This window comes from Peromyscus californicus, unplaced genomic scaffold (assembly GCF_007827085.1).
Source record: "Peromyscus californicus insignis strain IS unplaced genomic scaffold, ASM782708v3 Scaffold_21__1_contigs__length_65335640, whole genome shotgun sequence".
NCBI lineage: Eukaryota > Metazoa > Chordata > Mammalia > Rodentia > Cricetidae > Peromyscus > Peromyscus californicus.
Window position 1 is genome coordinate 63,145,420 of NW_026294514.1, and position 22,743 is coordinate 63,168,162.

At 48.5% G+C, this 22,743-nt stretch overlaps 1 protein-coding gene across 5 annotated transcripts in view; it reads right to left on the reverse strand.

The window, feature by feature from the left end:
• The window catches only part of Armc9 (armadillo repeat containing 9), a 136,513-nt gene that overhangs the window by 69,656 nt on the left and 44,114 nt on the right, over positions 1-22,743 (reverse strand). For all 5 annotated transcript variants that reach the window (XM_052750534.1, XM_052750533.1, XM_052750537.1 and 2 more), the window contains exons 13-18: positions 19,439-19,529; positions 17,911-18,034; positions 15,914-16,053; positions 14,442-14,518; positions 11,294-11,368; positions 4,427-4,517 (exon numbers count right to left, since the gene is read on the reverse strand). In XM_052750534.1, the coding sequence (XP_052606494.1) occupies positions 4,427-4,517; positions 11,294-11,368; positions 14,442-14,518; positions 15,914-16,053; positions 17,911-18,034; positions 19,439-19,529 (598 nt within the window). The remainder of the gene's footprint in view (positions 1-4,426; positions 4,518-11,293; positions 11,369-14,441; positions 14,519-15,913; positions 16,054-17,910; positions 18,035-19,438; positions 19,530-22,743) is intronic.

Sequence of the window (22,743 nt, forward strand, 5' to 3'; positions counted from 1 at the left end):
CATGATGGGGAGAGAAGAGCCCTCCCTTCAAAACTGGGGAGGAGCTGCATTAGGAGAGACTGCTGCCGGGCACAGCCTGACTGGGCCTGAAGGGAAGAACTTTCAAAATCCCCTCAACAAGGAGGGTTTCTGATTCAGAGCTTCTGGGGGAGGGGGAGGGCCGGAAGTGCCACACCCTGTGACTTCTGGCCGAGCCTGCGAGCAAAGGGGAACCGGGGCATTAGCACTAGGCAGAAGCGTATATTCACCACGCAGCCACAAGGGAGTGGGACTGGGCTTGTCTTTCCCACCAAGGCTGTGTGCTTTGAACAGCCAGAGCAGGGGCCTGTCAGTTCTTTGTTGGGGGTGGGAGGACACAGCCTGATTTCTTCCAAGCTGCCTCATCTGGTCTCTTAGAATAGACAAGCCTAAAGTGGCCGGTCTATGCTATAACACCCACGACTTTTCCACAGGGCGGGGGCAGGGGTGCTAGCAGCTCCCAAGTTCTTGAAGGCTGAGACTCATCATTACAGTTTACGCAGATGCACAAGTCCACAGTACTCGGAATCTGAGAAGGAGCCATTTCCTCACCTAACAAATGGGGATCATACTGCTTACTTCCTAGGGGCCTGGGAAAGGAGGGAAGGGAAGAGCTGGGAGGCTTTTACAGCACACCAGAACTAAGGGGTCTGGACCAGGTACATAGCACACAACATGAGTGACTTTCTCCTCCAAGCAGCCTTCAGTGAGCCCTCCTCTGTCTCTCAGCATCGTGTCTCGACTCCCAACAGCACTGGCCCTTGTGGAAAACCCCAGTTCCCAGGGGTGGACGGTTACCGACTTGCCAGAAGACCCCTGTGAGGGTTGACTGCCAACCCGACTGAACTAAGGGATGCTGCTTCGATTAGTAAAGCTCACTTCTGGGTGTGGCTCTTAAGACTGAGGGTTAATCTTGATTGTCACTCTGATGAAAGTTAACATCGCCATAGGAACAAACCTCTGGGCAGGTCTGGGAGGGAGTGTCTAGATGGAATAGGTGGAGAGGCGACACTTTAGATGTGGGCAGTCCTATTTCACAGGCCGAATTTCTGAGTGAAAAAGAGAAAGCGAGCTGGGTGTGATGGCACACACCTTTAATCCCAGCACTCAGGAGGCAGAGGCAGGTGGGTCTCTGTGAGTTCCAGGCCAGCCTGGGCTACAAAGCCGACAGCTAGGGCTGTTATACAGAAGAAAGAGAAAGAGAGTGTGGGTTGAGCACCGGCCCTCCTCTCCAGTCTTCACCTCAGCCCTCCTGGCTGTAGACGCAATGGGGCAGCTCCCGCAAGCCCGTGCTGCTGTGATGGACGGTCCTTCACACTACGAGCCAAGAGACCCCTCCCTCCTCACGTGCTTCCGTCAGGTAGCTCACCACAGCAACACAAACTAACTAACAAGGACACTGACATGATTGGCAGTTAAGACAGAAACTGAGTGGGAGGACCTGCCCTGAACATGGTGGCCCCATTCAATAGGTTGGGGACCCAGGCAGGGTCAGAGTGAGTGAAAGCCAGCCATGTGTGCAAACTCCATTCTTCTACAGCAAAGGCGTCTAGGCTGCTCTAGCCTCTTCAGCCTTTCGGTGTGGACGCCCAGCAACAGCTCCAGGAAGCTTTCAGGCCTTTAGCCTTGGATTGCGGTCTTCTTGTTCTGAGCAGGATTCCAGATTCTTGGACTGAGCAACTCCCAGGTTCTCTGCTTCTATAGCAGGTGGACAATCACTGCAGGACAATTCAGCCTCCAATTGTGCAAGCCAAGCTAACAAATCTTCTTTTGTAACACGCACGCACGCACACACACAACACACACACACACACGCGCGCGCGCGCGCGCGCACACACACACACACACACACACACACACACACACACACACACACACACTTCCCATTGGTTCTGTTCCTTGAGAGAACCCTAGGAGATCTTTTCCCATTCACTCTTCTGGATCGTAACTCCCTGAAGGCAGAGGACTTAACTAACTTCTCCCTACGTCCCTACTACATCTTCTTCATTAGATTTTTATTCCTTGAAAGCAAGACATGAAGGTCAAGAAAGCCTGGGAGAAGAAAGAAATGCAAGAAAGAAGGAACTAAGACCACACTTGAAGAGACTGCCGGCCACCGAGAAAGGGGGCAGACAAACAAACTATATGAAGCAAGCAGCCATGCTGACACCACCTTATTCTAAGGGAAGGTCGATGCTGACTTTCCCGGTCCAGAGCCAGCGGGACACAGAAGCTCGTCCCTTCCCTGGGTCTTCCACAGCTGCACCCGCCTGACCTGCACCCTGGTCTCGATGCTGGCTGTCCAGACAGTGCTTTGCTCTGCATTTGCCTGTGCTTTAATCATCTAACTCTCTCTGCTCCTGGACAGCACACTCCAGTCCACGATGAGGAAATGCCTTTCAAAATGGCGCTACCGCTATGTCACCAATTACACACTCCTTATGTTCACATGTGTTAAGGCCCCACAGTTAGACACTCTTTGACTCCCCAGTCCAGTTCCCAATCCTCAACCCTATAATCTCTTAACTTGTTGGCTCAGACATCCTTACTTGCCAGAACCCTCCAGGCCTATGAGCTGGAGTCCCTACAGGCCTCAGTTCTCCTCCTGGGACAACCATGTCCTCACGGCTTCTGAGCTGGTGCATGCCTTAAAAGGGCACTCCCTTGGTAACTAACACAACCTGAAGTTGGGGTCCTGCTCTGCCTTGCTCCTGCCCAGTATATCGGCTGACCTTTCTCTAAGACCAGCTAGTATCCACTGGCTACCCTCATGGACAGCTGGAGTTGTGGCCTGGGCCTCAGCCAGGGGACAAACCTTCCTTCTGTTGTTGGCTGCACAGTCTGCAGGTTTCTGTGCCAGGCTGAAATTTTCCGTTAGGATTCTCCATGCCCCACCTTGCTGGGACAACCTGAGGATGTCAGAGCTTTCCCACCTTGCTGGGACAACCTAAGGATGTCAGAGCTTCCCCTCCCCCAGGACTATGATTTTGTTAACATGGACACAGTCCAGACTGGGAGCCGGAGTGGCTACATGTAGGCATTTCCCTTTTTTGTTGTGTGCTGAATAGAACTGCACACTTGGATTGCTGGTGCCAGGGAAGGCAGGAGACAGGCGATAAACTGGTCCTCGATGCTGGCAGCATCAGGGCCCCTGTGTCAAGAGTCCACAGACAGAGAAAGGGGCTTCCCTATCCCTCACACAAGGCTTCTCTGCTTCTCTTGCCAGATGTGTATCATGGCATTGGAGGAGGCTGGAAAGAAGGGGACCATGCGGCCTCCTCCCTGCTGCCAGGTGGCACCTGCACATTTTCTGGAATGGTGACATGGTGGCATTTCTACATGGTTCTAGAAAGACTAGCATCTGTTCCACTAACTGGCCGTAGGACCTGGGAACGTTGCCCTTATCAGTGGGGCAGGATTTAAGAGGGGACAGGAGGGGCTCGTAAAGAGATCTTACAAGTAAAGAGAAGGTTTCAGGAATTGCTCTGACCTCCCTTTTGTTGACCACACACCTCTAGTGTGATAAGAGATCTCTACTGTGATAAGAGGTGTTAATATGGACAATCTGACCTTGACTACCTGGCTAAACTTGTGGGGAAGGGTGTACACACACATGTATGTATGTATGTGTGTGAATGTGGAGGCCAGGGGTCAACCCTTCATGTCATTCCACAGGAGCTGTCCATCTTGTCTGTTGAGACACTGTCTCTCTTTGGGACCCAGGTTAGGCTGACTGGCCAGGGAGCCTCAGGGATCTGCCTGGTTCCAGCTCTCCAGTTCTAGGATTACAAGTGCGTGTCACCATGCCTGGCTTTTTTTACACGGGTGCTGCTGTTCACACTCAGGTCCTTACACTTGCACGGCAAGCACTTTAGTGATAGAGCTCTCTCCCTGGCTCTCACATCCCCTTTGAGGAGTGTATCCTGCGTGTGCATGTGCGTGTGCATGTGCGTGTGTGTGTGTGTGTGTGTGTGTGTGTGTGTGTGTGTGTGTGTGAGAGAGAGAGAGAGAGAGAGAGAGAGAGAGAGAGAGAGAGAGAGAGAGAGAGAGAGATAGTAGATATGGAACCCAGGGCCTTCTGTGGGCCAAGCACACACTGTCCTACGGAGTCACACTCTAGCCCTTGGCTAAACTTTCACGTATTGAACTTGGCCCCCCTACTTTCTTTGGAGGCTTCTTTTTTATGTTTTGAGATGGCGTCTTGCTATGTAGTCTAAGCTGACCTTGAACTCATTATGATCCTCCTGCCTCAGCTTCTCTGGTGCTGGGATCACAGGTGTGCACCACCACATCTGACTCAAAAGCCTCCTGAATGACGTCAGGCACCATGAACTTGAGAAAGCTTGTGCACCTTCTGACACGTGTGAGCGGTTCAAAAGATAAGACAGAGATCTGGCAGGAAACTGACCGGAATTCAGCTGCTTGATGATGAACTCTATCTGGCGGATCATTTCGGCGCTGCCTTCTTTGATGAAGCATCGCAGGATATCCTCCATTCCCTAGGAGCAGTGAAGAGAGAGCCAACGTTTCAGTGTTGAGACAGAGAGACTACCTTCAGTGGGGTAGTTTCATCCCAGCCAAAAGGTATTTTTTTTTTCTTCTTTTGGGGAAAGGCTATTTAAAATAAAAAGTTATCTGCTTGGTATTAAACATTCATTTTAAAATTCACAGTGAAATTGTCTTCTTCTTGGTTGACTATCTCAATTTAATTATAACATTATAATACACTTAGAAAAAACTGAAAAGATCGTGAGCTTGCACTGTATGCCTGTATCCCAGCACTCACGGTACATGTACACTAATGCCTTTAGTTTGGGAAACACAGTTTGGGGAGTGACTTCTTTCCCACGTTTTCCCTAAGGGTCATTTATGGTCTTTGAAAAGCTGAACCACATGTTTTGAAGAAACAGAGGCTTTTTCAACCAACCATAATTCTTACTCTATCAAAAGAATGACAGAGAGGCCAGGGAGATGGCCTGGCAGGTAAAAGCACCGGCCGCACAAGCCTGATGACCTGAGTACGAACCCGGAGCCCACGTAAAAAGCCAGATGTGGCAGTGCACATCTGTAATCCCGGCACTCCTACGTGAGACACCAGGTAGAGGCAGGACGGTAAGGCAGGCTGGAGTACGCAGGAAGCACCAGACACCAGACAGACACGGCCGCAAAGTCGTCCACTGACGCCTCTATGTGCGCATGCCGTCCCGCCATCCCGCTGTCCCGCCTTCCAAATACATTAACTACATCTTTGGTGTTCAGAGACAGGGTCTTACAATGTAGCCCTGGCTAGCCTGAAACTCATTATATAGACCAGGCTAGCTTTAAACTTAAAAGAGATCTGCCTGCCTCTGTCTCCCAAGTGCTGGGATTAAAGCCATAGGCCACCACCAGGTCCAGCCTTATTAAAATTTTAAAGAAGGAACGATGGGGCTGGAGAGATGGCTAGACGGTTAAGAGCGATACTAACTTCACAGAGGACCCAGGTTTGATTGCCAGCACCCACATGGCAGCTCACAACTGTCTAGAACTCTAGTTCCAGGGCATCTGACACCTTCTTCTGGCTTCCCTGGGCACCAAGGGTGCAAGTACACACACATACGTGCAGGTGAAACATCCATACCCATAAAACTGAAAGAGAAACCATACAAAATGACAGAGTTACCACGCTGTGCCACTGTAACACAGCGGCACTAGAACCACCCACTCTAGCTAGGAGAACGAAAGCGAACATGGAGATAAGATACTAACTGTCAGAGGACTACGCCTCCTCCCTGTCCTGGAAGAACTGGAATGGGTGCATGTGCTGTGCTGGACCAATCAAGGTTTTCTTGGCACCAAGAGGGGAAACATGTCTAAGAGTGAACCCAAAACAGAGTGACTGGTGTCCAGAGAGGCTGGCTCACCGGCAGACAAACTGCCATCATCCACTGCCTAACGCATGCCCTTGAGCTTGTGGTGATATGAGCCAGTATGCTCTGTATTTTATTTTTTCAATTTTATGAATTAACTTATTTATTTATTTTGGAGAAAGGTCTCACTATGTAGTCCTGGCTGGTCTGGAACTCACTATAGAAACAGACCAGGCTAGTCTCAATCTCACAAAGACCCTCCTGCCTCTGCCTCCTGAGTGCTAGGATTAGAGGCGAGAGCCATCATGCCCAGTTGTGTTCTCTTTAAACGGCTAATCTAGAAGTACTAGCTCTAACAGAATGTAGATCAGAATTTAGCTTTTATCACGTTGAGTTTGGAATGTGATCTCAGCTCCGGAGTTAGGTCCCAACTCTACCTTACTTGAATCACTCAACTTCTTCCAGAGATAAGCTCTATCATTGGTACTACTTCTGTAGATGTCTGTGTCTCTCAAAAGGTAAGGCCTGTATGTAACTGTATGTAAGACCTGAGCACTCCATTTTTGCAAGTTATACCTCATCGATGGTGTCTAGTCCAGTGGACGCACCAAGGATGCTCCTGAGTGGTCAAACGGCCGGCACCTGCTGGGTCTGGCGGGACTTGTGGCTCAGGCGAGTGCAGCTGAAGCCCTGAGCAGAGGAGGCGCCCCAGTGGGCACAGTGAGAAGACCTGAGGGCTGGGCCAGAACCTTAGAGGACAAGGGCACTCCACGTGAGGCAGGACAGGACGCCTCGAGAGAGCAGACCGTGAAGGCATAGTCTGAAGACAGGAACAAGTGACGGGTGTCCCAGAGGACTGAGACACTGTGGGCCCGACAGGTATCTGGGCTTGTCCCACAGCCATCTACCACAGTCTGCCTTAGTTCTTGGCTGCCAGAAAGGCTAAACGATCTGTCTCTGCCTCACACAGTGGACTCTTCCCCACTTCCATCCCCACAGGAGTGAGTTAGGGGACTATTATTAGGAGACCGTCATGTGCTCAACCTCAACATGCCAATAACCACAATGGTTACTGAGCAGCTTAGGAACAGCCGGAGACAAAGAACTCCTTCAAACTCTTTTCTCCCAGAGGCAATCCTGTGAGGATTATCTGCCCACATCTTTATAGACATTTTAGTCTAATTGACTCTCATTCTTACGTGTCCGGCTTAGTTAAGCACGTGGAAAACAAACAGCTCAATCCCTCTGGAGTTAGGAGGGTTGTTTGAACACTTTCTTCACAGCAAATACTCCAATGAAAACTTCCACATATTTTTTTTAAAACCACATATAGTAGGTAATGTTTAATCTAAATTATAGAAATGAGTAGGCATAAAAAATAACAGTATTCTGCTGGGTGTGGCGGCACACGCCTGTAATCCTAGCACTCAGGAGGCCAAGGCAGGAGGACCAAGGGCCCCGTCCTTCCCTGGGTTAGAGTGAGACCCTGCTGGCAAAAATAAACAACAAAACCTGGTATTTCATCTTGAAAGCAATAACCCGGCACTTCAGATCAACCTGCACAGAGGAGGTGGGGGGACAAGAGGCCTCATCACTAGCCACTTGGATGTCTCCGAGCACACAGTGTGCCACACAGAAAGAGGAGGAACTTAGCTCAGCTACCATTAAAGAAAACAGTGAAAACAAAGGCTGAGTCAGCTTGGTGGGAAGCTTGGATCAGAAAGGTTTGCATCTTCTGGACTCTGGAATATCTGCACATACCTAATAAGACATCTTAGGGATGGAACCCAGGTCTAATGAAAATCCATTTATATTTCAGTTTCACATACCTTTCATATGTAGCTTCAAGATAATTTTACATAGTATACCTATATTACATAGTATACAACACACACACACACACACACACACACACACACACACACACACACACACACACAACCTGTTGTTATTTTTGAGACAGTCTCACTGTATAGCCCACACTGGCCTCAAGCTCATGATCCTCCTGCTTCTGTCTGCTGAGTGCTAGGACCATGCACCACCTGACCTGGCTATAACAACATTTGCAACAGTTTTGTGAATGAAAGTTTCAGGGTGAGAATTTCCCATCTGTGGCTTCATGTCAGTGCTCAAAAAAGTTTCTGATTCTGGAGCATTTCAGATTCTGTACTTTTGTTTATTGGAATTTGTTATTGAATATGCTCATCAGTGATTCTCAAATGTATACATTTAAGATAATAAATATGTTTTAAAGATTTAATTTTTATGTGTATGTGCACATACGAGTATGTGCATGCATTCATGCCAGCCACATGTGTGCAGGTGTCCTCAGAGGCCAGAAGAGAACATTGGAGTTACAGGTGGGCACAAGCTGCCCAGTGTGTGTGATGGGAACTGAACCTGGATCCTCAAGAAGAGTGGCAGGTGCTCCTAACTGCTGAGCCATCTCTCGGCCCCCTGGAGTCCGAATTCTTGTATGAGGGATGCTCAGCTTGTCCCAACAGAGGAAACAGGACTACAGGGAGAGAAAACAATCCACTATGGCCGACTTCTCACTGGACTAAAGATCGCATTAGTGCTGGGAGGAGGCTTAGTGGCAGAGTGCATGCTTAGCCACTAAGTCTCCTTAGTTTCATCCCTGGTACTTCCGGGAAAGGGGGAGAGGGAGAGAGGGAGGAAGGGGGGAGAGGGAGGAAAGGGGGAGAGGGAGAAAGGGAGGGAGGAAGGGGAGGAGGGAGGGGGAAGGGAGAGAGGGAGGAGGAGAGGGAGGGAGAGAGAGAGGGAGTGGGGGAAGGAGAGCAGTTTTAATTTCTGGTGTGATATTGCAGCACAGGTATGGAAAGCTCTGGAAGAAAACACAGGTGCCCCTTGAAAGGATGATAAACGGTGCTGGTGGCAGCACTGGTTACGTGTGGAAAAGTCACAAACCATGGCCACGACTACCTAGTTACAGAGAGCTTTATTAGGAGGAAGAGGGGGTGGGATACAAGAGAAGCAGGCCTGGGAAGGACCACATGCGGCGAGCAGAGAGAAAGATGGGGGGGGGAGCAGAGAGTGGGGTCTGCGCCCAGCTTTTTTAAGGGCTCCCGGTACCGAGCTACACCACGCATGTGCTGATTGCGTGACCACACCACACACATAGTCACCAACGCACACTGATGATGTAAGACGCAAGACCCTTTGCTTAACTCTTGAACCGCACATGTGTGGTCATGTAGCTGGAGTGAGGGCAGAATTCTAACATTCCAGACTTTTTGCTTATTATAAAAAAGTGAGGGAACAGGAATAGGGACGTTGTTTCTCCCAGAAAAACTGCTTCCAGCTGACTTGGTGGGCGTCGGTTGGCTCTTGGGATAGGGAAGGGAGTTTCTGACGTCCTGGGATGGTGGGCTGTCTGTGTTCCACTGCCCTGAAGTTGTCTATCCTTTCTGGTTTGGAACTCTGACTGACAGCTGCTTCTTAACATGTTCAAAATTTTTCCCAAGCTCCAGAAACCAGCTTAAATCCATCTGGACAGGTCGGATCTACTTCAGATAAGTGCCAAACACAAACTCCCTTGGTCAGAGAACACTCCAAAGAAAATAAAAATAATAGTGATTCTTTTTTCCTAAGCTTTTTCTGTCTCACCAGTATCCTGTCAGCCAAAGAGTTCTGAGCCAGAAAGGATGGACAACTCCAGGGCAGCAGATGACAGACAGCCCACCATCCCAGGACACCTGTCTACTTCAGAAGCTCCCTTCCCTATCCCAAGAGTCAACTGACGCCCACCAAGTCAGCTGGAAGCAGTTTTTCTGGGAGAAACGACGTCCCTATTCCTGTTCCCTCGCTTTTTTATAATAAGCAAAAAGTCTGGAATGTTAGAATTCTGCCCTCACTCCAGCTACATGACCACACATGTGCGGTTCAGGAGTTAAGCAAAGGGTCTTGCGTCTTACATCATCAGTGTGCGCTGGTGACTATGTGTGCGGCGTGGTCAGCAATCAGCGCATACATGGTGTAGTTCCATACCGGGAGCCCTTAAAAAGCCGGACGCAGACCCCACCCTCTCTCTGCTCTGCTCTGTCTCTTCCCCACCATCTTTTTCTCTGCCCTCTTCACGTGCTCTTTCCCAGGCCTGGTCCTTTTGGTCCTCCCCTACCCCTCTTCCTCCTAATAAAGCTCTAAACCTAATACTGGGTTCTGTCGTGACCTTGCCACGCAGTAACCAGCGCCATTTTTCATCCTTTCACCCCCAGCCATGTGACTCTAGGCAGAGAAGTCTACTTCAAAGTCATGGGCAAGAAAATGGACACAACGCAGTCAGTCCAACTTCAGGGACCACTGAGAGGCTGACTAGGAGGAAGCCCCTGCCCCAGAACAGAAAGAGCAGAGAGCACCACAGTGTGCATGTGGGAGTCAGAGAACAACTCCCAGGAATTAATCCTCTTCTACCAGAATTCAGCTTGGTGGCAGGTGCCTTTATCCACTGAGACATCTTGCCACCCCTAAATACTAGTTAGTTTTAATACTGAAGGCAGTTAAGTTCCATTGTTGGGTGTATTCACACAGACAGTTCTGAACTGAGTCATGTCTTGTTTAACTGTTGACAACTAGAAGATTTAGTAATTCTCTTAAAAAAACAAAACCATGGGGTGGAATGTTCTTGTGGTCTCCTGTGTTCTGAGCACGGAAACACATCTAATCCCTTCACCACAGAACTGAATATGTACACAGGTACTCTGGTTTCACATAGCATCAGGAAAAAGGCCAAAGCTTTAGTGGTTTTGCTGGCTAACTAGCTTTAGAAACAACTGTCCTCTCAAATAAGACACTAATCACACAGCCGTTGTTGTTGTACTTCAAATATAAGCACAAATGTAAACAAAGTAAGTAAAACTCTATTTACCAGCAATTGAGATGTCAATCAGCTTTATAAACTGCCCAGAAACACCTCCAACATTGCAAAAATAAGCCTGCTAGAATTTTCCCAACACTGTTAGCTCCTTACCATTTACAATGTAGGGATCCTTGTGAGATTCTGATAGAAACAACAGATTCTCCCTTGAGAAAACCACAAATCTATCTTTTATATACAGTTTTAGGGAGTCTGTAAGCCATGTAAAGGCCTGCCCTGGATGGATGGGATGGAGTAGAGATCGTCTTCTCACCACAGTTCTGACTTACGGTGCTGGGAGGAGCCGTGGAAGTGCTCAGGGCTGTGTGTGTGTGTGTGTGTGTGTGTGTGTGTGTGAGAGAGAGAGAGAGAGAGAGAGAGAGAGAGAGAGAGAGAGAGACAGGGACTCACAAGAAAGTCTCATGTGAGACAGACTGGCCTCAAACTCACTATGTAGCTTAGGCTGGTCTCAAACTTGCAGAGATCTTCCTGCCTCAGCCTCCCAAGTACCAAGGTTGTGAACCGCTACGCCCAGCTCGGCACATCCTCTTACCATGGCTCTGGCCTCCTCACGAATGGACGGGATGGAAAGGATGCTGTACAGGGCTCCATTCACGTATGGCTGTATCTTTAAGGGGAGAAAAAAGACCAGTTATTTATTTGCAAGTTTTCAAATACTAACAACTCAATTACCAGATGCCAGACTCAGGAAGAGTCTAGCTAAGGGAGAGCTGGTGTCTCTGTTTCCAGAACCCAGAATGCACATTCACCACCCCTTCTCAAACTGCTTCCTGTCACATGTCACTGCTTAACTAGTGTATTTTCTAGCATCCTGGTCACCCAGATCAGAAACTTGAGAGTCATCATGGATTCTGCTATTTATTCCCAATATTTCCTCTCTGGCCATTATTGCTAAGAGCCCTTGCTTCCCTGTGGTGGCATTCCTGCTGAGCTGCACCTGGCCTGGCTCCAGAGAGCAGCACCTAGCCCCAATCTGTCTTTTGTTTAGCAGACACCTTTTGTTTCCCTTGCTGCCCTCCATGTGAATCTTGTCTGGACTTTCCCAAGGATACAAAGGTCTATGCAAAACTTGGTTCAGGAAACCCGGAAAACCTGGTACCTGAGAAATCGAGGAATTTGCACTTGGCATTGTGTTGTTGGGAGCCCCTTTCAGGGTGTTTTGAGCATGTGGAAATTAACTGGCTAAACCATATTGGAGAGAAATAAAACTGCCCTAGGTGAGGGAAGAGTGCTTCAGTCCTTCCAGGCTGGACCCCCCTGCAGCCATGAAAGGCTAGATTCATTCTTAAGATGCCTCTGAGTCTGCATTCCACGGACATGCGTGAATCCACATACCCGTGCCATGACACTCATCTGCTGCTACTGTCCTTGCTCAGATGTCACTGTCATAACTGAGGATACACTGTCTCTAAACTAGACCCCACTTCTGAAGTTTGCCCTGTGATCCAACTACCATGCAGCTGAGCCTTCTTGCCTATTCAATTTGACAAGAACCACTTTCTCCATACCCCCAAAATCCTAATGTGCACACAAGTACGAGCAGCTTTCTCCTGATGACCCTGGGTCTCATCTTTCAAGACCAGGGCTATCTAACACAGGATACACAGGGGCAACTTTTGTCTGCTGCAGCCCCACTCTTCCAGAACACACACGTGTATTTAAGTAAGTACCTTTTCTTTTTTTACAAGGTTTTTGTTTGTTTGTTTTTCAAGACAGGGTTTCTCTGTGTAGCTTTTGGAGCCTGTCCTCGAACTCACAAAGATCCACCTGCCTCTGTCTCCCGAGTGCTGGGATTAAAGGCGAGCGCCACCACCGCCCGGCTGTACCTTTTCTTTTTGAAACAGGTGTGCTTCAACTTGTTATAGAGCTGATGATGAGCTTGACCTTCTGACTCTCCTTCCTCTCCCTCCCCAGTCCTATGGTGCCTGGTTTATGAGGCCCTGGGGATGGAAGGCATGGCTTTGTGCCTGCTAGACAAGGTTCTATTGCTCTTAAGCAAAGGCACTGGTGCCCGCCGATGACAAGAACCGACTCCTCTGGGCTAAGGTATTTTGCATTCTATTAACTCTCAGAAAGACTGTGGCTCCTGCAGCGCTAACCTGCCTGAGTTAAACATAATGAAGAAGAGACTCAGGGAGCGATGAGCCAGGACTGAAGTTGTGAAAAACTTGCTGGCTTTGAAATATAAAAGGCCCAGCATGAACTCTAACAGCCACCTAACGTCAGTGAGGTGATGCAGCTGTAGGGGAATGTAGCTGTCTGTGAAAAGAACTAGACCAGAGCTGTCCGCTTGAAATAGGAATAGATGCAGGGCAACCTAATGCTCTTCTTGATCCAAAGGTCCTGCCGATCATGCCTGCTGAAAGAAGTCCTGTGTCAACATACGTCTAATTTTGGTTGAGCTGCAGCTGCAGATGCAGAGTGTTGCCATCATCCCAGTACTCTGGAGGCTGAGGGAAGGGAATTGCAAGTTTGAGGCCAGCTGGGGCTATAGAGAGAGTTTTGGACAGGCTGGACTACTGTGAGATGCTATCATTTCTGGAAAAATATTTGTAAGTGAGAGATGAATCACCTGTACCCACGTTTTTGCTAACTTATCATATTTTAAAATGGCTAGAAAACTTATAAAGTAACACCAGCTGTGTGGTAATGGGGTCATTCTGGAGGGCAACTTGATCCCTGCATATGCTGTGAGCTGGCAGCCACAAGGGCGACATGTCCCATGGAGCTCAGTGTGTGTGTTTACTATAGGACAACTGCAGCAGCAGAGCTGTGACTGTCACAGGCCTGCCCGTGAGAAAGAAGGTGTGTGCCAGGACACAGTGAAAGCCGGGGTACTGCGGCAGTGAGACCCATGAAGCAACAGAGAATGTCACCAAATGCCAGGGGACAGTCATCAACTGAGGAGCTCTAGGTTGCAGTATCTTTTATGCAAATTAAGTTCACACAAACACAGCACCAGAGGTATTTAAGGGCACACGTGTCCACAGACAGACATTAAAGGGTAGAGGGGACAGGAGGAGTGTTAATGTCAGGGGACGAGCCCAGGAATGATAGATGACACCAGACAGTGAGGGGGACAAGGACCTGGCTAGACCAGTGGAGGCAGGGCACCAGGAAGTGAGGAGGAAGAAGTTTGAAACTATACCAGATGCAAAGTTCCTTACAAAAATGGTTAGAGGATGGGCTGGGGAGTCTTAACAGACGCTTGCTTTACAGGCAGAATGGCCTGAGTTCAGATCCCGAGTACTCATGTAAAAGCGGGGCAGGTGTGGTGGCGCCAATAATCCCAGCACTTGGGAGGCAACTGTGGGTCCTTAGGGCAAGCTGGCTAGCCAGGTTAGCAGAACAGGAGAGCTCAGGGGTCCATGCTCTCGTGGATCTTGCCTCAGTAATAAAGTGGAGAGCAATGAAGGAAGACACCCAGTATCAAATTCAGGCCTTCATGGACACCCCCACACACGTGCACTCATACACAAGTAAACACACACACACATAAACACACACACTCATGCACGTGCACACACGCACATACACAGAGAACCCTCAAATACAGGAAGGAATGTACGTTGAATACAGCAACTGCCCAAAGCCAGCCCCTTGCCTTTGAGGTCACAAGCACCCAGGTGGTCATTACAGTTCCCCAATTCACCCCAGGGCAAGCAGCTCCGCCCGAGTACCTCACGGTTCTCATGGCCAAGGAGGTCTGAAAGGACTTTGAGCACGAGCCCTGCCACTTTGGCACACGTGTTCTTTCCTGCGGGAAGAAAGGCGGAGGAGAACAGTCAGGTCAAAGGGAGCTGTGTGACGCGCCAGTCAGTCACTCTGAGCCTCACTCGTCTCCTTTTAAAAGTGGATTATTATGCTGCTGGGTTTGGTGGCACATGCTTATAATCCAGGGAGGCAGAGACAGGAGGGTCTCTGTGAGCTCAAGGCTAGCCTGGTCTACATAGTAAGCTCCAGGAGAGATGGACTACATAGAGAGCCCCAATCTCAAACAAACAAACATATATTATTAGCCCCTGCCCCAAAGGAAGGTGCAGAATTAAGTGAGCCCACACAAACCCGAGAACTTGGGAGCTGGTGGTGGCCCTGACAACAGTCCAAGTCTAATGTGCTGTGTGGACACTGTGTCACCTAACACATCACCAAACTGTAAGCTGATGACAGGAAAAGGTGGCTGGGGTCTGACAAGCATGCCGGGAGCTGGGGCTTCCACACGGGGTATTCCCAGAGCAGAAGACTGAGCAGCAGTCACTTCCTCAGGGGACAGCACACTCGTGGCTTGGAGCATGAAGCCCCGCAGATGGGGGAGAGTGGGCACGCGGCTGAGCCAGCAGGCTTCTCACCTACCTTTCTCACAGACCCTACCATGGAGACAGCCCAGCAGTGAGTGCCTCTTCTAAGGCATCGCATACTGCGGGTGACAGAGTCTGAAAGGGTTGATGTGCGTACAGAAGCTGAAACTCCCATCTCCGTTGAGTGGGTAAGCATTTGTTGTTTGTTTTGGGGGATTCTGCTTTTTCTTTTGAGACAAGGTCAGCCCAAGTCAGCCTCCAATTTGCAGTATAACCAAGGGTGACCTTGAACTTCCAATCCTGTCTCCACCTTCTGAGTGCTGGAATTACAGGCATGCACCACCATGCCTAGTTTACACCGTACTGGGGAGGGAACTAGAGCTTTACACAAGCCAGGCAAGCATTCTATCAACTGAGCTACATTCCCAAAAGGTAAGAAGCAGCTTTCGGTGCCCTTGTGAGATGGAGAACACCGAGCAGGCAGCATGACTTAATGTCACCGCTCCTGCCGCCAACTTCACACCAGAGGATGCTGGGAACACACCTCTCCATCCTCAGTGGCAGTGATCATAACTCTTAACTTCCTACCTTCGAAAAGTGCAACAAAGCTGACAGAAATGTGACTGGCTTTGCTCTGCTCCTCAGAGGGCACCGTATAAACACGAAACTGCACACAGATTCTTTCCAGTACTCACCCCTCTCCTAAGTTTTCCATAAGGGAGACAAAAAGGAAGCCTTACTGGGCTTAGTGGGAATGCAGATTTGTGGGCAGATCTCTGCCCAGCCATCCTCCATACCAGGACATGTGTATCTGGGTGTGTGTGCATGCGTGGGGGGTTGGAGGGCTGTAACACCTGCACTACGAAGGCAGAGGTTCATGAGCAAAGCCACAGAGTACTCCAGTGTGTAGTCAGACAGGCAGTCGGGGTCCTGCAGAAGGTCGATCAGCCAGAAGATGAGGCCGTCACGAATCATCGCAGTCTGCAGTGGGCGCCTAAGGGGAAACAACCTTATCAGCTGAATTAACTGGCAAGGGACTTTCCACGGAAGAGCGCCACAGTGCAAATGGGGATGAATGGAGCTATGAAAGACAGTCTCTGGGGAAGACCCTTCAGCCCATTCAACTGGGACAACAAAAATTCTTTTGTTTTTAAGGATACAATACTTTAGAGAATGATTGAGCAGTAAGAAGGGCGTCCCACTTTGAAAGTCCCCTTTTCAATAGCTAAAGCTAGCAGACTTCTACTTCAATTACGTAAATATCATCAATAGCTTTGGCTTACTTGACCCAGGCAACAGGCCACAGAAATATTACTTTGGAAAAAAAAATCAATTTGGAGGGGCTCATCTTACATGATTCCATGCGCTGGACATGCACAAGACGGAGCTACAAAAGAGATATGGGATGCTGTCGAGGGCCGGGATGGAATGAAGGGTGGCAACAATTAGTGTGAGACTTTTTTCTATCGAGATAGAAATGTTCTAAAATTAGGACTGGTAAAATGATCGGTGGGTAAGGGCCTGCAGCCAAGCCTGACGGCCCGAGTTTGATCCCCAGGACCCTAGGAAGGAGAGAACCCATGCCTACAAATTGTCCTCTTACCTCCACAGTCACACGTACAAACAAACAAAGAAATGGGAAATAGGTTCTACTCTCAGGTTGTGATGGCTGCAGAACTCTGCACATTTGTGAAAACCAGACTTGTCCAATTACGACGGTGACCTTTGGGACTGGAGAGATGCTCAGCAGTTAAAAGCACTTGTTGCTTTTGCAGAGGATCTAGGTTCATTTCTCAGAACCCACATATGGCTCAGAACCATATGTGTAACCCCTGTTCCAGGGGATCAGAGCCCTCTTCTGACAGCTAACATGTGTTACATACATGCTGTATATACATACACACAGGCAAAACACTCATATGTATAAAATAAAACAGTTTTTTTTTTTTTTTTTTTTTTTTTTTTTTTTAGAAACAAGGTTCTATGTAGCCTTGGTTGGCTGGGGCTCACTCTGTAGCCCAGGCTGGTCTTGAACTCACAGAGCTCTACCTGCCTCTGCCTCCCAGTTGCTGAGGTTAAAGGCGTGCGCCACCATGCCCAGCTAAGCTGTTGACTGTTTGTAAAAAGTTCTCTAAGAAGACACTAGGTCTGGTTCAAAAAGAACATGAAGGGCTTGACAGATGGCTCAGTGGTTAAGAGCACCTGCTGCTCTTTCAGAGGACTCTGGTCCAGTTCCCAGCAACCACACGGCAGCTCACAGTCATCTCTAACTCCAGTTCCAGGGATACAGCACTCCCTCTGACCTCCGGGGGCACTGGGCATGCGCATGGTACACAAACATACATGCAGGAAAAACACTCAGACACATAACATGAATTTAAAAAGAAATACTTCAAAACAAAACAAAGCCAGGCTTTTAAGTTCTAGTGTAGACTTCCAAGACTGTGGGTGGGCTCCTGGGAGAGAACTCATGGGAGCACCTTGACTCCGTGTGTTTATCCTTACACCAAGCACCTGGTTGGCACTAACCTGATACTAGGTGGGAAGGCAATGGTGCACTCACTGTACTGTCTTCCTCCATCCCCAGCAGCCTTCAACAGCAGAGCTTAGAGAGAAGTTTCTAGCTCTACCATGGAAAGTCATCTAACTTCTCATAAGTGTTAACAGAAAGATACCATTTATATCCTAGGGTGCCATGAGAATCCAGGACAAAGTAAGTGATGGTACACACACACATGCACACGCACGCGCACGCGCACGCGCACGCACACGCACACACACACACACGCACACGCACACACACACACACACACACACACGCACGCGCCAGCCTGAACTCACAGGTCCTCACCTGAGGCTGAACTTCTGCAGGGCCCCAAGGACATTCTCACGAGTGATGACATCCTTGTCTTCCTCCTTCAGCCTTCCCTCCAGCATCCGGAGAACCTTTGTGTTCTGGGCTAGGTAGAGTCGACCTAAGATGTGCCAGAGATGAAAATGAGGAAGATGTAAAGAATTAATCCAGTGTGCACTAAGGCCACTTTCTAGTAAAGATATGCACAGGATACACTAGAAAGTTCTAGAAGAAATTGTTAAAATGTACTTTTTCTGAGCCATGTACATGCCTGTAATCTCAGTACTAGGGGAGCCGCAGCAGAAGGATTGCAAGTTCATGGCCAGGCTAGTACCTACATAGGGGGACGCTGTCTAAAAACAGAAGTTTACTCAAGCAATGATCTAACCAATAGAAAGGCTTTCTTCCTGTAAGCCGAACATAAGCCACCACCACAGTCTGGGACATCCTGAACCTGAAGGACCTACAAGGGAAAAAGAGGAATGGAACTATGCTGTGAGCCCCCGGACCTTTGCAAGGGAGGTAGCCAAGATGCTTCGGCCACACTCTCCTGTTCCTTATGGACATGCTCAGAGCCCGATGGAGGTGGGGCCCGTCTGGGACACCTGCACAAGTGTAGAGTCACCTCTCCCCCTTTGTAGATCTCTGCATTGACAAATACTAACTATTAGATGAATGGTCTCAGTGCATACACTGGCTTGTAATAAGTGTTTGCCAAATGAATGGGATAATGAATTAAATAAACATGTTGACTATCATGTATTTATAACCTGAAAACTCTTTTTATTCACATTAAAAACACCTCAAATGGGGCTGGGTGTGGTGGTGCACAACCCCAGCCCTGGAGGTCAAGGTCAGTCTTTGCTACATAGAAGGACCTAGTTTCAACAATAATTAAAAAACAAAACAACAGCAACAAAACCTCAAACAAATAAGACTGTAAGGAACTTATCCTGGGTGTGTACGGTGTGTGTGAGATGTACTTTGTGAATGTGGGTGCCAAGGCACATACATGTAGGTCAGAGGACAATTTCAGTGGTCAGGTCTTCCCTTCCACCAACGCTGGGATCCACAGCTGGCCTGTTGGTGGGTTCTAGGAATCAACTCGGGTTGTCAGGAGCTTTCACACAAGAGCTTTCACTACCTGAGCTGTTTCATCTGCCCTGATAATGGCCCTTTGTAAAGCTGATTTTTATTCAGAATGGAGGAGTGGTGCAGTGCTTGCTAGAACAGGCTTCACTTCTTTTACCACACTTATGTTGGCAAGTAGGAATTACAGAGAAAGTATTACCTATTATGCAGTTAAAAACAATTTAAGTAAGAGTTATAAAATCTTACATATTGTAAAATAAACTCCAAAGGCAAGAAAATTTGCTCTGACAGAAACTTGGGCAATTATCTTAAGGACTCATTTTCACAAGAGATGTTGGAAGAACAGATATGAAATGAGGAGACCTGGGACTTCACAGGGATGCCACGGGGCTTTACCAGGGCTGTTCTTCCCGGAGGGAAGATGTCATCTCACCTTCAGCCAGGGACGCCAGGGCATTGATGAGCCTGGCCATGTACTGGCGCACAGCCTCGCTCTTGGAGTGCAGCAGCTGCAGCACGCTCCTCTGCAGGGAACAACCATTGAGAGGAACAGTGAGCTGGGAGGCGGGAAGGGGCAGACGCCCCCAGGCCTGGTTAACTAGAGGAAAACAGCTGCAACCACAGTTCACCTGCAGCTCTTGATTGCCAAAGGATACTTGCCGAGACTTGGCAAAAGGAAGTCGCCCAAAGTTCTAAGTTAAATGAATTAAGTATGCTGAGCAGCTAGAACAACGGGGCACACGTGGCTGCTACTGCTGCCGGCTGTCCAGGTGAGAGAAGCACACATCTAATTCAGCCCCCTCCAAACACGGCAGGACTACAGGAAATGGCTTTTTTTTAAAGACACAATTCCTGAACAGCTGATTAAATACCATGAGAAACGTTACTTGTACAGGACAAATGCCCTGAGTTCCTCCACTTACGCTTCAAAATGCTGAGGAGCGAGGGACAAAGCAGGGGACAATACAGACAGACAAACAGAAAGAAAGTGGCTAGATGTCCCTGTGCTGTCCCTGTGATCTCCAGCACAGGGACAGGGAGGGAGCGTTATCACGAGAGGCTAACACAGAGGGTCTCCGCATCGGGGCACACCAGGTTCCCATGAGCAGGGAGCTACCAAAATGCAGACAGGAAGCCATCATGATGGTGCATGCTTGTCACCCAGCTCTTGGGAGCCAGCGGCAGGACAATCTCCAGTTTAAGGTCAGTCCAGGTTATAGCAAGATATTCTCAAAACCAGTGGCTGCAAGACTGGAGAAGATGGCTCAGCAGTTAAGAGTACTGGCTGCTCTTGCAGAGGACCTGGGTTGGGTTCCTAGTGCCCACATGCCAGCTATCAACCATGAATAACTTCGATTCTAGAGGATCTGATACCCTCTTCTGACCCCCTCAGACCCTGCATACACATGGTGAACATACATACAGGCAGACAAACATTCATACACACACGCACACACAAATAAAAACAATAAATCTTAAAAACAAACAAACAAACAAACAAACAAACAAACAAACAAACAAACAGTGTCTGGAATGTAACTTAGTGGTAGAGCACTAGTAAAACCCTGTGTTCAGAAAGCAGGGTGGAGGGGAGGAGGCTGGAAGGAGAACATCGGTTCAGGAGAGAGGAACAAGCGGGTGTCAGTAGAAGTTTGGGGAAGCAAGACTCCTGTACGGTAGCTCTGTGTGCTATGTAGAGTGCTCCAACTGAACCAGGCCAACTGAAAGGGCCACATGCCATCCCAAAATGTCAACTACCTTTGTACCATCTCTATTTAGGCAAATTTTCACTGTAGTGTACAGTCCAGAGAACTTACAGATCACCAGGGCACAGCCTGAGGAGTGTTCACAAGTGAACATGTGGTAACGGGCAACCAAGTGCAGAAGCCACATCTCCACAGCCCAGAGACGCTCCAGGACACCCTTCCAGACTGTTCCCTCCTGCGTGCATATGGAGCCCAACGATGTCTTCCTCAGTCACTCTCCAGCTTATTTTTGAGACAGGGTCTCTCACGGAGCCTGAAACTCGCTGATTTGGCTAGACTGGCTGGCCAACAAGACAGGGACCCTCTTGTCTCTGCCTCCCCTGCACTGGGATTACAGGAACATATCACAGCACCCAGCCAGACTGCCTACCTGCCTTCTTTTTAACATGGGTGCTGGGAAGCCAGGCTTGTGCTCCACTTTACCAAATAAACCATCTCCCCAGCCCCAACTTGGCCTGTTTTTAAAAAACTGTGACTGGCAAAAACACTTCTTATAGAGAATACTGATGTCTGGCTTAAGATCTTAGTCTGAATCTCACACAAAGTTTAGTTTTAACTTTCAACTTGATCCAATCTAGAATCACCTGGAAGACAGTCTCAATGAGGGGCTGCCTAGAGCAGGCTGGCCTGTGGGCATGCACGTGGGGGATTACCTTAACTGACCCATTTTAACCGAGGATGTCACTAGCTGCGCCACCGGTGGCATTCCTGCTGTCTAGATTTGCTGGCAAAGATGGACTGACGAGTGAAAATAAACTCTTTCTCCCCAAGTTGCTTTTATCACAGCATCAGAAACGAAACTAGGCTAGGACACCACACCTCATCCTGAGCCTCTATTTCTCACTTGTGAAGGAGATTATAATGCCCACATTTCAAGTGTAAGGACCAACCAAGATCTCATGGAAAAGCTCATAATAGAACGGTCTGCACACAGGAGGTGCTCCTGGATGTCGGATTTCTTCCTTTCCTCCCCTAGTGGGAGTTACACGGGCTTCTCTGGAGTTATACTGAAATTATTTTTAATATTCAGCTTTAAAGTAGATAGACAGCCTGGGTTCCATTACTTATTTTTTATGTGCAGCAGTTTTAATTTTACAGGGGATTACAGTTAAGAGATTGCATGAATCTCAGAAGAAACTCTGAACTTTAGATTTTTAAAAAAGTTTGAAAACTGTATTAGACTATGGGGACTTTTGAAGTAGGACTGAATGTATTTTTGCATTATGATATGGCTATAAGCCTTTGGGGGCCAGGGAGTGGAACGTAATGATTTGAAAGAAAATGGCCTCCAAAGGGAGTAGCACTATTAGGAAGTTTGGCCTTGCTGGAGTAGGTATGGCTTTGTTGGAGGAAGTGTGTCACTGTGGGGATAGGCTTTGAGGTCTACCATGCTCAAGCTATGCTCAGTGTGGTACACAGTTCACTTCCTGTTGCCTGTGGATCAAGATGTAGAACTCTCAGCTCCTTCTCTAACACCATGCCTGCCTGTGTGCCACCATGTCCCGCCATGATGATAATGGACTAAACCTCTGAGACTGTAAACCACCCCATTAAATGTTTTCCCTTATAAGAGTTGCTGTGGTCATGGTGTCTCTTCACATCAACAGAAACCCTAACTAGCCGGGCGGTGGTGGCGCATCCTTTAATCCCAGCACTTGGGAGACAGAGCCAGGCGGATCTTTGTGAGTTCAAGGCCAGCCTGATCTACAGAGCGAGATCCAGGAAAGGCAAAAACTACACAGAGGAAACCCTGTCTCGAAAAAAAAAAAAAAGAACAAACAAACAAACAAAAAGAAACCCTAACTAACACAGTATCATACTGTAATTTTTAAAAGTTGGGATGGTGGCATCTCTCTCTCTCTTTCTCTTTCTCTCTCTTTCTTTCTTCATTCCTTCCCTTCTTTCTTTTTCTTTTTAGACAGGGTCTATGTAGCCCTAGCTATCCTGGACTCACTATGTAGACCTTTGCCTC